The 16,911-nt window shown below is 48.0% G+C and overlaps 1 protein-coding gene across 2 annotated transcripts in view; it reads left to right on the forward strand.

The window, feature by feature from the left end:
• KIF17 (kinesin family member 17) overlaps positions 1 to 16,911 on the forward strand; it is a gene marked incomplete at both ends in the record, with an annotated part of 47,621 nt that overhangs the window by 26,631 nt on the left and 4,079 nt on the right. For both annotated transcript variants that reach the window (XM_082834235.1, XM_082834236.1), the window contains 5 exons: positions 699 to 1,252; positions 2,165 to 2,245; positions 3,534 to 3,739; positions 5,740 to 5,971; positions 16,391 to 16,649. In XM_082834235.1, the coding sequence (XP_082690361.1) occupies positions 699 to 1,252; positions 2,165 to 2,245; positions 3,534 to 3,739; positions 5,740 to 5,971; positions 16,391 to 16,649 (1,332 nt within the window). The remainder of the gene's footprint in view (positions 1 to 698; positions 1,253 to 2,164; positions 2,246 to 3,533; positions 3,740 to 5,739; positions 5,972 to 16,390; positions 16,650 to 16,911) is intronic.

Consider the following 16,911-nt stretch of genomic DNA (forward strand, 5'->3'; position numbering starts at 1 on the left):
CCAGGACACGGTGACAAAAGAAGAGGTTGGGATGTAAAGGAGCTGGTCTACTGCCCATGAGCTGGGAGCAGAAGGCCTGTGCGATCATCTCCCATCCCAGGTGGCGGGGAGATGCCCCTCTTGGTGTAGACCTGGAAGAAGAGGGAAGGGCAGATTCTAGCACTTTCTGTCCTTGGGGGTGTTCCCTCCATCCTCTTTGAGTATCAGGCCTCCAAGGGATTTTATTTGGTCTCGCTAATATCCATCCACAGCGTTCATTATATCCCACGGCTCTAGCTTATCCTGTGGACAAGGGCCCTGAGACCCCGGCGAGGCCCCTGAGGGTCTTGGGTGTGGAACCTGCTGATTGGGGGCTCTCTGCCTTGGAGACAATAATACCTGCAGGGAAGTCAGTTTATGTATTAAGAGCAGACCCAAGGCGGAGTGGTAAGAGCCCAGCATATAATGGCCGGCTGGGGAGGCCAGAGAATGGAAAGATCATGGAGCTGGTCAGGGAAGGCTTCCTGGAAGAGGTAGAAGGAGACAGGGCTTGAGTTCTGATGCGCAGACGGGCAGAGATGGGAAGCCAGTATTTAGGGGCCTGGGAGGCTCTGACTCTTAAGCTGGTCTCTCGGAGATGGTGAGCTTGGGGCCAGCTTCCAGGGAAGGGTCCCGCCTGTCCACCCTGTAAAAAGCTAAAGGAAGGTCTCTATCTGCAGAGGCTGTCCTGAAGGCAGAAGTCCTCTACAAGGCCGAGGTCATGTCCAGGGCTGAGCTCGCCAGCAGTTCTGAGTACTCACCTACTTTCCAGTACAAGATGGCCGTGAAACCCGAGATCTACTCCATGCCTGACACCCTGCCCAGTGAGGGTGTCTTCAAGACTGAGGTTTCTTCCAGGTTTGAGGAACTGCCCAAGGTGGAGGCCTCCAAGTCGGAGGTTTCTCTTGGGTCTGATGAGTCTTCCATGCTCGAAGAAAATTTCATCTCCACGGCTTTCCCTGGGCCCAGGGAGCCCTCCAGCCTGGAGGTCCCTGTGCCTGAGGTGGAGGCCCCGAGTGGACACTTCCTAGATGAGGATGTCAGCCGGGAGGCCACGGAGCCCCTGTGGGAGGAGGAGCCCTTCCTCCAGGGAGAAGAGCCCCACCTGAGGGCCCTGGAGCTGCTTCCGGGCCTGCACAACCCACTTGCCGTGGAAGCCAAGCTGGCCAGGCTCTCCTCCACGGGAGCCGGGCTGGACGTGCCCCAGGCGGACGTACCCAAGGTCACCACGCAGGTAGCTGATGTCATGCAGGATGCCATGGGGGCAGAGCTCAGCTGGGGCACAGAGGTCATGGGGCATGTGCAGACGTCTAACCTCTGCTGCTCCGGCACCGCCGGCACCATCTCTGCGGTGTCTCTGGCGTGGTGACAGCTCAGCTGTTCAGGGGTCTGGGAAAGAGGGGCTCTGTCTGATGCTCTGTAAACCAGTAGGAAGGTTGGGATTGGGATCCCAGGCGATGCCAGCTGGGCACCTGTTTTGCTGACGGAGGGACATCTGTGCAGGGAGTTTGCTGGTTGCCATGGTTACACTGAGCTCCAGGCCTGAAAGAGCTGGAGGTGGCCTTGGTCAACCCTCATGCTGTTGTCGGGGAGGGGGTTCTGTGAGAATCCAGCTACCTTTCAGGCTACCCAGGAATCCTGAGATGCAGCTCTTCCTCCAACCTGCCCCTTTATCCTGTGCCTTCTCCCTTTTCAACCCTCTGTTTTTATGTTTAAAAATCTTTTTTTCTCTCTTCTTCCCTTTGTCCTTCCCTTCCCTTCCCTTCCCATATGTGTGATTGTGTGGGTATAAAGACCAAAGGCATCTGAATCAGACCTGGGCTCAGATCCCAGCTCTACCACTCACTCAGTTGTGTGACCTTGTCCAGTCACCTTTCTGGGCCTCAGTTTCCTCATCTATAAAATGGGGATGCTGACACATGCCTCACGTGAGGTCATGCAGGTAACGCTCCTGCAACACAGCAGTGTCTCTCCTCTCTCCCCCATTTCCTCTCTCCCCTGTTCTCCCCCCTCATCTAGTCTCCCCTCCTTCCCTCAGGAAGAGGTGGTGGGGTTGGTGAGCAGGTGGGGAGCTGAAGGGGCAGGGCAGCAAAGGATGATTCTGGCCCAACCACTCCTCTTCCCCCTGCCCCTGTTCTCCTGCAAGCACCCCTCCCAGACAGATCTGCTGGAGCCTGGTGACCTCAGGTCTGAAGCTGAGGTGGACGACGACCTCCTGCCCAGGACTGTGAGTACTGACAGGCGGGGGCAGTTCCAGGGGCCTGATTCTTCCCGGATGCTTCTGCTTGTCTCCTTCCTCTCTGGCCTCAGTTTCCTCACTCGTAAAACTGGAACAACAGGGACTTCCGTGGCGGTCCAGTGGTTAAGACTCTGCGCTCCCAATGCAGGGGGCTTGGGTTCGATCCCTCGCCGGGGAACTAGATCCCGCACGCCGCAACGAAGGTCCTGCACGCGGCAGTGAAGATCCCACGGGCCACAACTAAGACCCAGTGCAGCCAAATAAATAAATAAATAACAAAAACAAAACCAAGAAAAACCAAGGACAACAACCCCAGCCCTCCCCCAGCTTATCCTCATCTCAAAGCAGCGTGCAAATCAGAGGAGCCGTCACCTCTCTTTTTGTCGATTTGCCAATAAGAGGCCGCTGATCCACAGCGATTTTCAAACTTTCCTCAGCCGTGGAGCCCTTGTCTAGAGCAGAGAGGCCCAGCATGTGCGGTGGACGAGGGCCGCAGAGCAGGGGCTGGGGGCCCCGGAGGCACCATCAGGGAACCCCCCCGGGGGTGGGGGACCCGTTTTGAGCTCTGCTGCTCTCAGACCCCACCCTTGTTTTCTCTTCTGCTTCAGAGAACACAACCGGCCAAGGGCACTGGGAGGAAGGCTTTAAATCTGCCCACATTTGTGGAGAGAGAAAGCGATCTGCCAGCTTCTGGACCTGATCTCTGGGTAGGAGCCGGCGCTGCAGGTTCTTAGGAGATGGGAGACAGGGAGGTCGGGACGCCCCGGCCGGCAGGTGACATTGAGATGGGACCGAAGCAGGAAGAAGGCGCTGGGGGGAGCACCAAGCAGGGGTCAGCAAGTGTCAGAGTCCTGGGGTTGGAAAGATCTTGACTTTCTCAGTGACAGAAAAGGAGGTCAGAGAAGTGGCAGTATGGATGGGGTTGTGGGGAGAAGGCAGGGAGCGGGCACGGAGGGTGCGGCAGCCCATGGAAGAAACTGGATTTTACTGCAAATGTGATGGGAAGCTGTGAAGGATCAGTTTATATTTTAAGAAAATCCCGCTGGCTGCTGTGTGTAGCCTGGATGGTGAGGGGTGGGAGAGGGAGCTGGGGGACCGTTTTGGGGAGATGTTGGTGGAAATGGTGCATTTTTGTATAACTGGGTGTGCCCGAGCCAGAAGTGATCCGTCCCAGACTGCCAGGGGCCGGGCTGCCCCCGTCTGGGATTGAGGCCGCTGTGAGCTCGTGTCCAGGAGTTGGCCTCCCGCCTCCACCTGGGTTTCTCTTTGTGCTCAGGAGGTTGACCTGGGCCCGGGAGTGACCGAGGAGGTGGTGTTGGCAGCAGAGCCCAGTGTGGGAGCCGAGGGTGAAGCCCAGGTGGCCTTAGGGGCTCAGCCTCAGTCTCTGCTGGCCAAGACAACTGCGAGAAGGGACAGTATGGAGGTGGCAGTGCTGACCGATGACCTACTGCCCACTGTGGACCAGCAGCAGGTGCTTGCCCGGTAAGCGCCTGAGCCCGGGGTGGGGGGGGACCCCATGTGGGGAAGGAGGGAGCTATGCCCGGGGGGTGGTGGGACCCCATGTGGGGCGGGAGGGAGCTATGCCCTGCGCGCAGGGGTGGAGGTGCCCATAGATTCTTCCTGAGCCCCACCCAGGTCTTCTCCTGATGTGGCTGAGCCTCTCCAGGAGAAGCGGGGCAGGGATGGTGCTCGGGTCAGCCAGGCGGCAGGGCTCTGCTCCCAAAGCAGTACAGGTGCCACCAGATCCCCGCCTGGTTTTTGAGGGGCCAGGCCTGCAGGCTTCAGGAGCTCAGGGCAGGCGATGCAGGCTTCCCCCAGGTCGCAGCCGAGCCTCCAGTTCCTCCCTGATGGAAGATGTGCTCCCCCTAGGGACAAGCCACCCCAAACACACCCTGGGGCGCCTGCGGGGGCCGCGCTTTCCTCACTTGCTCTGCGGCTTTGTGCAAGTCGCTTAACATCTCTGAGCCTTGGTTCTCACCACTGGAGTTGAGATTACAGTCAGGCTCACCTCCATGACAGAGTCAGCCCCACGGCCAGGGGTTCAGCCCCCTTCGGGCCCCGCAGTCCACTGTTCAAACATTAACTGAGCAACTACTACGTGCTGGGCACCAGGATGCAAGCATAGATGGGATGTCACCTTGGCCTTCAAGGGGCTCTCAGTCCAGGGGCAGGCAGGTACATGAGATCTGGGGGGGCAGGTTCTGGAGCAGTTAGAACCAGGTTCTGTGTAGTCACTGCCTGGGTTCCCGTCCGCCTCCACCACTTCCCAGCTCTGCCACCTAGGCTGAGGTTAACCTCTCTGTGCTTCAGCTTCTCATCTATACAGTGGGTGATAGAATCTCAAGAAGCTTGTTGTGAGGGTCAAATGAGACGACGCCTACAGAGGCGGGAGCTTGGTGTCGTGCACACAGAAAACACATGGCACATGTGGCGATTTTCACTGTGCGGTCTGCAGTGTGGTCGGGGAGGGCTTCTCGGAAGAGAGGACACCTGAATAAGGTGTGCACGAAGATGCCTCAGGGGTGGCATTTGAGGTACAGGGCACACCTAAGGTGACACAAAGGTGCAGGGGGTGGAAACAGTCTGGGTGTTTGGAGAAGCAGCCGCCCTGAGTTGAAGCTGGAGTGAGTTAGGGGTGGTGGGGGCAGAGGGAGGTGAGACAGGGAGGCCCTTTGTGCCCCTGGGGCTTGGGCTTCATCCTGATGGGGACCCTACAAGGGTCTTAAGCAGAGCAGTGAATTGGATGTGACTCCCCTGAATCCTGGCTGCCGTCAAGCCGAGAACTGTGCCTGAAGCGGGTCTGGGCCCGGCTGCTCAGTTTGCGTGGTTCCGTCCTTTCCCTTCAGCAGGATCTCCTATCCTGTTATGAAGCCTGGGAATGTCTTTAGTTATACTCCCCTTATGTCCCTTTGGAAAGAGGCAGAGTCTAAAATACTTCTGTTGTGCTTTATTAGAGAGTAGGGAGTTCTACATAAGCCTTTGTAGTTATTTCAAATTTGTACTTTTAAAGGCAAAACTCTCAACATTTTTTTAGCATTTTAGATACAAATATTTAAAAAAAGAACTGTTCTTAATGTTCCCTGATTAAACATTATGCACTGACTGTATGGAACATTCTCCACAACCCAGGGGTATTCTGATCCCTGAGGTTGCCTGGGAGCATGGCCGCGAGCCTGCCCTGTGGTGGCACCGTCAGTCCCAGGAGGCGGGAGGCGGGTGGAGCAGCTCTGGCTCCAGAGCGAGACTCTCGCCCTTCCTGTGGGGCAGAACCAGCTGGGTGGCTGAGCACACAGGCTTGGAGTCAGGGAGATCTGGCAGGAATGCTGGGTCTGATTCCGAGCCAGCAGCTTCACCTCTCTGGGCCTCAGTTTACGTGTCTGTGAAGTGGGGTTGTTGGAAGGAGTCGATGAGATCAGGCTGGACATCCAGTGCTCGGTGATCGGTAGACTGTGTCACGTTTGCTTTCTCCTCCACGAGGGCAGCTTGCAGCTGTTGGAGCAGCAGGTGGTTGGGGGCGAGCAGGCCAAGAACAAGGACCTGAAGGAGAAGCACAGGCGGCGGAAGCGGTATGCAGACGAGCGCAAGAAGCAGTTGGTGGCGGCCCTGCAGAACTCAGACGAGGACAGCGGGGACTGGGTGCTGCTCAACGTCTACGACTCCATCCAGGAGGAAGTGAGGGCCAAGAGCAAGCTGCTGGAGAAGATGCAGAGGAAGGTGAGGCCCTGGGCTCAGGCCGCGCCCCCGCTGGCCCCGCCCCCACACGCAGGCACCGCTGGGCGGGGCCTTCACACCCGGTCTTGACACCTGCGTGTATGTATTCGGTACCTGCTGTATGACACACCCTATTCTGGAAGCTGTCCCGGTGACAGGTGCGTCTCTGCACTCTTGGAGCTCGCGTTCCAGGGGAAGTGTGTGTGTGTAAGAAACAACGCAGCAGAGAAAGAAGCAAGGGACTCTAGGGGGGGGTAGCCTGATGAAGAGAACGGGGGGGGGGGCAGGAGGTAGGACGGCTTCATTTTTATGTTTTTACTTTTTTTTAAGTACCAATGCCCAAAGCACAAATGCAAAACTGAATTCATTTCCACAAAGTGAGTGCCCTGTGCAACCAGCACCCAGACGGAGGCACCGAGCATTAGCAGAACCCCAGAAGTTCCTGGGGCCACCGTAGATGGTGGGGACAGGGCCGTTCTGGTGGAGGTGGTGGGACCTGATGGAAGAGCGGTCTGGGCCGAGAGACCGTCCAGTGCCCGGAATGAGGTCCGAGGTTCGGGGAACAGAAAGGCAGCTACCTGGCTGAGCTTGGGGAGTGAGGACAAGAGGAGAATGAGGCTCTGCCATCTGTGACAGACACTTCTATGTCCTTCAGAGCATCCTCCGGGTGACCTGGGCCTCATAATGTCCTCCTTGGCCACCTGCTCCCCCCCCCATCCCCACTCAACACAGGCGACCAAGGGATCTTGCCAAAGCATAAAGATGATACTTTTTCCTCTTTAAACGTCTTTAGTTTTAAATTTTTCTTGGCTGTTTTCATGCCTTTTCTTAATACCCTTTATGTCCTTAGTTGAATTTGGTCTTTCTTGTACTTTGGTCTACATATCTTAAGTTTTTAAAAAATTCTTTCCTCGTTTTGTGTTAATGTCCCACTTGACGTCTTCCTCATTTTTGTCCGTTTCAAGATTTTGGATTTCTGATTTGAAAATTTCACATCTGTGAGTGCTTGTTTAAGGAAACTTTGTCCACACTGGGGTGCTGAGTTATATTTTTAATCCGTTTGGTTCCGTGTGCTTGTGCTCTGGGGGGAATTTTCTTCTGCTGAAATGCTGTGATTTTCATTTTCTGTATCTTATGGTAGCTTTGATTAGATACGTCTGCTCTCTTCTGTTTACTTCATAATGTCTTGTTTTTCTGCACTCTCAGTGACAATTGAATGCAGACGTTGTTGGAGGATGGAGGGGACAAAAAGTACCCACCAAACTAAGATACCTTGGGACAGAAGAATGAGGCAGGCAGCTCCGTATAATCAATGGATCCGTTGATTATAGGGTGCGGTACTCACAGGGTGGGACTGGGCAGGTGACAATTCGGAAGCATTCGCAGCTGCGCTCCGCAGCACTGAGGGGGCGTTGGGACAATTCTGTATTTACCTAGCGTGTGGGGGTAGGTACTTGAAAACAGGAAGAGCACTTTTAAGTCAAGATTTATGAATGGGTAACTAGTCTTGTGCGCAGTGGGAATATGTCAGGGAAGGTCTTCGTCATTGTTTGGAGACTACCAGAGCATAGAGGCTACCTGGACCTCATCATAATTAAACAATATCTATGAACTACAAAGCCCCACACAGAAGAGATTTACTACCCTGTACAGCCCTAGGTAGGGTCCGTGAAAGGACAGGAGGAACTGAACGAGCCCAGGATGGCATCAGTTATGCTAACAGCCATACAGAGGTAAAGGTTCGGGGTGCCTAGCTGGGCTTTCCTATTTGATAGCACGCTCTTCTGGCCGTACGGAAGCGCAGCTTTACATAGAGCTTTTCATTAGTGTCCTATGGCTGCTGTAGCAAATTACCACACGTTTAGTTGCCTGAAACAACACAAATATATTATTCCACAGTTCTGTAGGTCAGATTCCAGGTACAGCGTGGCTTGGTTTCTCCGCTTAGAATTCCACAAGGCTGAACTGAAGGTGTGGCAGGACTGCATTTCTTTCTGGAGGTCCGAGGGGAGAATCCGTCTGCAGGTTGCTGACAGAATTATTCCTATGTGGCTGTAGGATTGAGGTTCCCATCTCCTTGCTGGCTGTCAGCCATGGTCATTCTCAGTTTCTGGAGGCAGCCGGCATTTCCTGGCGCCTGTCCCCCTTCAAAGACAGCCTGGACGATAGAGTCCCTCTCCTGCTTCCAATCCCTTTTTTTTTTAAAATGGATTTAAAAAAAAATAAATTTATTTATTTATTTTTGGCTGCATTGGGTCTTCATTGATGCACGTGGGCTTTCTCTAGTTGCTGCGAGCAGGGGCTGCTCTTCGTTGCGGCGCGTGGGCTTCTCATTGCATTGGCTCCTCTTGTAGAGCACGGGCTCTAGGCGCGCGAGTTCAGTAGTTGTGGCGCACAGGCTTAGTTGTTCCGCGGCATGTTGAATCTTCCTAGACCAGGGCTTGAACCCGTGTCCCCTGCATTGGCAGGCGGGTTCTTGACCACTGCACCACCAGGGAATCCTGCTTCCAATCTCTTTGACTCTCCTCCTAACTTACTTCTGTGAAGCCTCCCTTCCAATGCACCTCTTCTGCCCATCTCTCTGCCCCCCTCTCCCACACTTGATTACCTTGGACCCACTCGATAATGCGGGATAATCTCCCTATTTTAAAGTCAATTGATTAATAACATTAATTCCATTTGCAAAGTCCTTTCTGCCGTTTAAGATAACATATTCACAGGCATAACACAAGGGGATGAAAATCATAGGGGCAAAAATCTTGCCTTCCAAAGCAGTTTTTTAAAAAAAAAAATATTTATTTATTTTGGTGAGAGGGGCCATTGCTTCTTTTGTAATTTTCTCTTGTTTCTGCAGGACTTTTAATTTCCACTTCAACGGGCATCTCCCACTTCTAAGTGCTCTCTAAATGACCTCCAGAGCAGTGCCTTAGAGAGACTAATAGTTTGAGTCCTGCACACATTTCAGTCTGTCCTATCAATTTCCCAATGTCAGATCTGTTTTCAGTGTTTTCCCACCGTCAGAGTGGGGCTTTCTCTTTGGGGAGTGATTTAACTGCCTTCTGTCACCTTGTCCTTCCACCCCATGCTTTCCTGGGTGCCCTCTACTTATCCCCCTGTGGGGTGGGCTAGGAGCTGTCTGCTGAATTTACTGGTAATTTGAAGCTTCTAGTGCTCTCTGTCTCCCAATCAGTGCCTGGGCTCAGGACGGCTTTATTTTTTCTCCTCATTGTTCTGTATGTTTTTCTGAGGCTCTCTGGGGAGATTCAGATTTAGGTATCTGTGTATATATTTTTAAAATATAAACAAACGTGTGTGTGTGTGTGTGTGTGTGTGTGTGTGTGTGTCTGTGTGTGTACACCCGTCCCTCTCCCCATACATATCCTCCCCCTTCTTGGATGAAAGTAGCTACAATACACACGTCCCCCACCTAGCTTTTTTTTTTTTTTTTTTTCACATAATGATATATCCTGAAGATCACTCCATAGCAATATGTAGAAATATTCCTCATTCCTTTTTACTGCTACATGGTACTCCACCGTGAGGCTGTATCATTGTTTACTCAAAAGTCATGATGGGGGCTTCCCTGGTGGCTCAGTGGTTGAGAGTCCGCCTGCTGATGCAGGGGATACGGGTTCGTGCCCCGGTCCGGGAAGATCCCACATGCCGCGGAGCGGCTGGGCCCGTGAGCCATGGCCGCTGGGCCTGCGCGTCCGGAGCCTGTGCTCCGCAACGGGAGAGGCCACAGCAGTGAGAGGCCCGCGTAACACACACACACAAAAAAGTCATGATGGACATTTCCAATCTTCTGCTACAATAAGGGGTGCTCTAGTGAATAGTCCGTGCATACTACTTTTATATTTTTGGTAGATTCTTTTGGAATCAATTCCTCCAACTGGGATTGCTGGGACAAAGAGTAAATACATGTGTGATTTTGCTAGATATTGCCAACTTCCCCCCATGCGGGCTGTGTCCTTTTGTGCTTCCACTAGCACGCATGCGTGTGTTTTCTCACAGCCTCACCAACAGGTTATACTGAAAATTTTTTGGATTTTTGACATTCTGATAGACAAGAAGTAGTACCTCAGTGTAGTTTTCTTTTTTTAAAAAAAATATGGAGTCCTCACATTATCCCCCCTAGATTTATTTATTTATTTATTTATTGGCCACGCTGCACAGCACGCGGAATCTTAGTTCCCTGACCAGGGATGGAACCCACGCCCCGTGCAGTGGAAGCACAGAGTCTTAACCACTGGACCACCAAGAAAGTCCATAGTTTCGTTTTTTACATTAAGAAAAATTGAGTTATATTGACATATAACATTATATTGGTTTCAGTATAGAACATAATGATTGAGTATTTGTACGTATTGTGAAATGATCATCACAATAAGTCTAGTTAACGTGCGTCACCTCACACAGTTACAAATTCTTTTTCTTGTGATGAGAACCTTTAAGATCAACTCTCTTAGCAACTTTCAAATATGCAACACAGTGTTATTAACTGTAGTCTCCATGCTGTGTGTTACATTCCCAAGACATTTATTTTATGATTCAGTGCAGTTTTAATCTGCATTTTTTATACTGTGAGCAAGGTTGAGTATTTTTTCATATGTTTTAGGGATGTTTGCAGGTTTTATTCTCGGAACTGTGTTCACAGGATGGTGGTTCTTTTTCTTCTCTACTTGTAGTAGCTCTTTATATAGAAGTATTATAATTTATATTAGCGATATTAACTGTTGGTCTGTGAGATAAGTTGGAAATCTTTTTTCTTCTAGTTTGTTATTGCACTTTTTACTATGCTTTATGGTATTTTTCCATAAAATTTTTTTTGGTCAAGTTGAGTAACTTTTAAATTATTGCATATAGATTTTGAGTCATAGCTGGAAATCTTCACTTGTGTTTTCTCCTAGAACTTGTATGGGTTTTTTTGTTTTTTGTTTTTACATTTAAATCTCTGATCCACTTGGAATTTATTGTGGTACACGTGTGAGGAGCTGATTCAATATTATCTTTTGCACCATTTTTTGAAAAGTCCATTTACTCTCCACTGACTTCAGTGCTGTTCTTTTGTATCCTAAGTTTCTGTAAGTTTCTGTACAGATACAGTTTCTGTATCTGTAAGTTTCTGTATGTACTTAGATGTATTTCTGGATTTTCTGTTCATTTCTCTTGCTCATGTCTGTGCACGTACCAGTGTCAGCTACTTTGTTTAAAATTCTGAGGCTTTATAACCTGTTTTATAATCTCATAATCCTCGCTTAGTGATTTTCTTTTCCAGGTTTTACCTGGCTATTCTTTCTTGTTTGCTTCCCCCACCCCAAATGAACTTTATAAACAATTGGGTTAGCGCAAAAGGAAAAGAAAAAAGCGGGTGGAATTTTGGGGAGAATTATGTTATATTTATAAGTTAGCTTGGGAGTATTGACATTTTTATGAAGTTGAGTTATCCTGTTCAGGAACATCCATGGCATATCTTTCTATTAGTTCAAATCAATTTTCATGTCGCTCAGGAGAATTTTATAGATTTCCTCCTATAGGTTTTAGACATGTCTTGTTAGTTTTACACTTAGGTATTTTATTTTATTTGCTTTCCTCTATGGGGTATCCTTCTCCATTATAACTTTTTTTAAAAAAATAAATTTTATTTATTTATTTTTGACTGCGTTGGGTCTTCATTGCTGTGCACGGTCTTTCCCTAGTTGCAGTGAGCGGGGGCTACTCTTTGTTTCGGTGTGCAGTCTCCTCATTGCAGTGGCTTCTCTTGTTTCAGAGCACAGGCTCTAGGTGCGCAGGCTTCAGTAGTTGTGACACACAGGTTCAGTAGTTGTGGCCTGCGCTCTAGAGCGCAGGCTCAGTAGTTGTGGCACACGGGCTTAGTTGCTCCGCGGCCTATGGGATCTTCCCGGACCAGGGCTAGAACCCGTGTCCCCTGCATTGGCAGGTGGATTCTTAACCACTGCGTCACCAGGGAAGTCCTCCCCTCCATTATATCTTCTAACTGGATTTTGTTTGTGAAATGAAGGCTATTGGCTGACAAAGGTATTTTAAAAAATCATTATGAAATAGAAGAGAACACTTCTCAACTCTTTCTATGGGGCCAGTAACACCTGAAACCAAAACCAGACAAAGACATAACAAGAAAACTATAAACCAATATTTTAATGAATATAGATAAAAAATGCTCTACAAGATACCAGCACACCAAATCTAGCAACATATAAAAAGGATTATACACCATGCTGAAGTGGGATTTATCCCAGGAATTCAAGGTTGGTTTAGCATCCAAAAATCAATTAATGTAATATCAATAGAATAAAGGACAAAATCTACATGATCATCTTAATAGATGCAGAAAAAGCATTTAACAAAATTCAAAACCTGTCATGATAAAAACACTCAGCAAACTAGGAATGGAAGGTAACTTCTTCAGCCTGATAAAGGGCATGAAAACCTCACAGCTAACATCATACTCAGTGGTGAAAGACAGAATGCTTTTCCCTTAAGATCAGAAACAAGAAAAGGGTACTTGCTCTTACAACTTCTGTTCAACATTGGACTGGTGGTTCTAGCAAGGGCAGTTAAGCAAGAAAGTGAAATGAAAGGCATCTAGATTGGCGAAGAATAGGTAAAACTATCTCTAGTTGCAGATGACATGATCTTTATATATAGAAAATCTTAAGGAATCCACTAAAAAAATCTGGTTCAGCAGGATACAAGATCAATAAGGAAAAAGCAGTTGTGTTTTTGTACACTTGCAATGAATAATCTGCAAATAGATTTAAGAAAACAATTTCATTTACAATACATCAAAAATAATAAAATACTTAGGAAAAATTTTTTTAAATAAATTTATTATTTTATTTATTTATTTTTGGCTGCGTTGGGTCTTCATTGCTGCGCGTGGGCTTTCTCTAGTTGCGGAGAGTGGGGGCAGCTCTTTGTTGCAGTGCACGGGCTTCTCATTGCGGTGGCTTCTCTTGTTGCAGAGCACGGACTCTAGGCACATGGGCTTCAGCAGTTGTGGCTCGCAGGCTCTAGAGCGCAGGCTCAGTAGTTGTGACGCACGGACTTAGTTGCTCCACAGCATGTGGGACCTTCCTGGACCAGGGATCGAACCCGTGTCCCCTGCATTGGCAGGTGGATTCTTAACCACTTCACCACCAGGGAAGCCCAGGAAAAAGTTTTACAAAAGAAATACAAAACTTATATTCCAAAAACTATGAAACATTGTTGAGAGAAATTAAGAATACCTAAATAGAAACTTCCCTGGCGGTCCAGTGGTTAAGACTCTGCACCTCCACTGCAAGGGGCATGGGTTCGATCCCTGGTCAGGGAACTAAGATACCCTGTATGCTGCACAGCATGACCAAAGAGAGAGAGAGAGAGAGAGAGAGAGAGAGAGAAGGATACCTAAATAAATGGAAAGATATACCATGTTCATAGATTGGAAGACTTAATTTTGACAAGATGGCAATACTTCTCAAATTGATCTGCAGATTTCAAGGCAATCACTCTCAAAGAACCAGCTGACTTCTTTGAAGAAATTGACAAGCTGATCTTAAAGTTCATATGGAAATTCAAGGGACTCAGAATAGCCAAAATAATCTTGAAAAGAACAAAGTTGGAGGACTCATACTTCCTGATGCAAAAGTTACTACAAAGTTACAGTAATCAAGGCTGAGTGGTACTGGTGTAAAGACAGACATATAGAATCAGTGGAATGGAACTGGGGGGTCTAGAAATAAACCCTCACATTTACAGTTAGTTGATTTTCAACAAGGGTGCCAAGATGATTCAATGGAGAAAGGATAGTCTTTTCAACAAATGATGCTGGGACAACTAGATACCCACATGCCAAAGAAAGATGCTGGACTCTAACCTCATGTAGTATACAAAAATTAACTCAAAATGAGTCAAAAACCTAAATAGAAGAGCTAAAAACTATAAAACTCTTAGAAGAAAATGCAGGTTTAAACCTTTATTACCTTTAATTAGGTAATGCTTTCTTAGGTATGATACCAAAGCCACAAACAACAAAGGAATAAAAGATAAATTGGACTTAATCAAAATTAAACTTTTGTAGGAATTCCCTGACGCTCCAGTTGTTAGGACCCCACACTTTCACTGCTGAGGGCCCAGGTTCAATCCCTGGTCAGGGAGTTAAGATCCTACAAGCCGCAGGGTGCAGCCAAAACACAACAAAGTAAAACAAAAAAAGAACCAGCAGGTATTTAAAAAAAATTAAACTTTTGTGCTTCAAGGAACACTATCGAAAAAGAGACAAGACATCTCACAGAATGAAAGAAAATATTTTCAAATCATATAGTATGATAAGATGCTTGCATCTAGAAAATATTTAAAAAACTTACAACTCAAGAATAAAAAGACCACCCAATTTTTAAATGGGCAAAGGATCTGAACAGACATTTCTCCAAAGAAGATATACAAATGGCCAATAAACACATGAAAAGATGTTCAACATCATTAGCCATTAGGGAAATGCAACTCAAACCCACAGTGAGATACCATCTCATACCCACTGGGATGATTGTAGTAAAAAAGACATACGATAACAAATGTTGGTGAGGATGTGGAGAAATTGGAGGCCTCATATACTGCTTTGAAAAATAGTCTGGAAGTTCCTCAATTGCTTAAACATAGTGTTACCATATGACCCAGCAGTTACACTCAAGAACAACAAAAATATATCCACACAAAAAATTGTACACTGATGTTCATAGTCGCATTTTTTATTATAGCTGCAAATGAAAACAATCATGAATGAAAACATAATGTGATATATCCACACAATGGAATATTATTTGGCAGGAAAAGGAATGAAGTACTGACATGTTCTACAACATGGATGAACCTTGAAAACTCTATGTTCATTGAAAGAAGCCAGATACAAAAGACCGCATGTTGTATGATTACATTTATATGAAATGTCCAGAATAAACATATCTGTAGAGACAGAAAGTAGACTGGGGGTGATGATTGTACAACTCTGAATATGCTAAAAGCCGCTGAATTGTATACTTTATTTATTTATTTTTTTGTGGTATGTGGGCCTCTCACTGTTGTGGCCTCTCCCGTTGTGGAGCACAGGCTCCGGACACGCAGGCTCAGCGGCCATGGCTCACAGGCCCAGCCGCTCCGCGGCATGTGGGATCTTCCCGGACCGGGGCACGAACCTGTGTCCCCTGCATTGGCGGGCGGACTCTCAACCACTGTGCCACCAGGGAAGCCCTATTTTTTATTTTATTTTATTTTTTGGCTGTGCTGCATGGCTTGTGGGATTTTAGTTCCCTGCTAAAGGATTGAACCCAGGCCCTTGGCAGTGAGAGCGTGGAGTCCTAACCCCTGGACCACCAAGGAATTCCCAAATTGTACCCTTTAAATTGGTGAATTGTATGACGTGAACTATATCTCAATAAAGCTGTTATAAAAATCATTGTGAATGATTACAAATGTACAATAATACATTAAGATTGTTACCATGAATGCCGTGTATCTACTATCTAGCTACATTCATGGAGCATAATTAATTTAATTGAAGGCCCTGTGTACCCACCCCTCCCTGATGGCTGTGTCCTACCAGACATCCTGTGTTCTCAGTTGATTACATGTGACTATCATTCCCATGAATTTATTTTTAAATTTTTTTAAACATTTTATTTATTTATTTATTATTATATTATTATTATAAATTATTCCCATGAATTTAAAACAGTCTTCTTTACTAATCAAACTGCCCCTGCTCTTTGAGGAAACAGATTGTGCCAAGGTGTCTTGGTGTTCAGGCAGGGCCTGGTTGGAGTTGGGAGTCCCCATGCTTAGGAGGCTATGGAGGGCCAGTCTGGCAGACCTGGGCAGGAGATCAAAAAAATCTGGAACCCATGGTTAAATCAAGGTGGGTCTGATTCTTAAGTCTGGTGTTTGTCACATCATAACAGGACTGTGGCAGTGGAAGAGCAAGGACTGTTGAGTCTGAGAATTTATGCCTATTGCTTCTTTAGATAAAGAGTTTGTACAGTTCTCTGAGATCCTGCAGGACTGTGGTGACTACAGTGTTATGTGTGGAGCCTTCTAAAAGGTTCCTGAATAAAATGTATGAGTGTGGGATAGAGACTGAGGGCTGGCAGTGGGGGTTGATGATAAGCCTCTCTTGCTGCTTTCTGCAGGGCTGTGGACCCTGTAGGTGCTCATTTAAACACTGAGTGGAGAGGTGGGAGGGAAGGTGAATGAATCAATGGAAGGATGACAGGACAGATGGTGGAGATCAGAATGGATGGGTGAGTGGATCAGTGAGCAGAGGATGAGTGGCTGGCCGGAGGGGCAGGGAGCGGATGCAGAGGTCAGATGGATGGTGAAATGTGTCGATGTCTTTCCTCCTCACTGCTTGTCATCCCTTGTTTTTAGCTTCGGGCGGCAGAGGTGGAGATCAAAGATCTGCAGTCAGAGTTTGAGCTAGAGAAGATCGATTACTTGGCCACCATCCGTCGGCAGGAACGTGACTTTATGCTCTTCCAGCAGCTCTTGGAGCAGGTGCAGCCCCTGATTCGCCGGGACTGTAACTATAGCAACCTGGAGAAGATAAGGCGCGAATCCTGCTGGGATGAGGATAATGGCTTCTGGAAGATCCCCCAGCCCATCATCATAAAAACCAGCCTCCCAGTAGGTCAGGAACTTTGCTGTGCTGCCCCTCAGCAGTTGTCCCCGCCCTTCTCCACAGTTTGCCCTCCTGCAGGCTGACAGGTGGCCATGCACCTCTCCCTGCTGGCTGTGGGTACAGCAGACATGTGACTCTGGGTACCCAAAATGTTGGGGACCTAAGAGTCAGATGTGGGTTGGAATTCTGGCTCCACCGTTCCCTGTGTGACCTTTTGGGGACTCAGTGCCCTCCTCTGTGAAATGGGGATTAATAACAGCACTTTCCTTAA

Source organism: Leucopleurus acutus, assembly GCF_964270905.1.
Source record: "Leucopleurus acutus genome assembly, chromosome: 2".
Taxonomy (NCBI): Eukaryota; Metazoa; Chordata; class Mammalia; order Artiodactyla; family Delphinidae; genus Leucopleurus; species Leucopleurus acutus.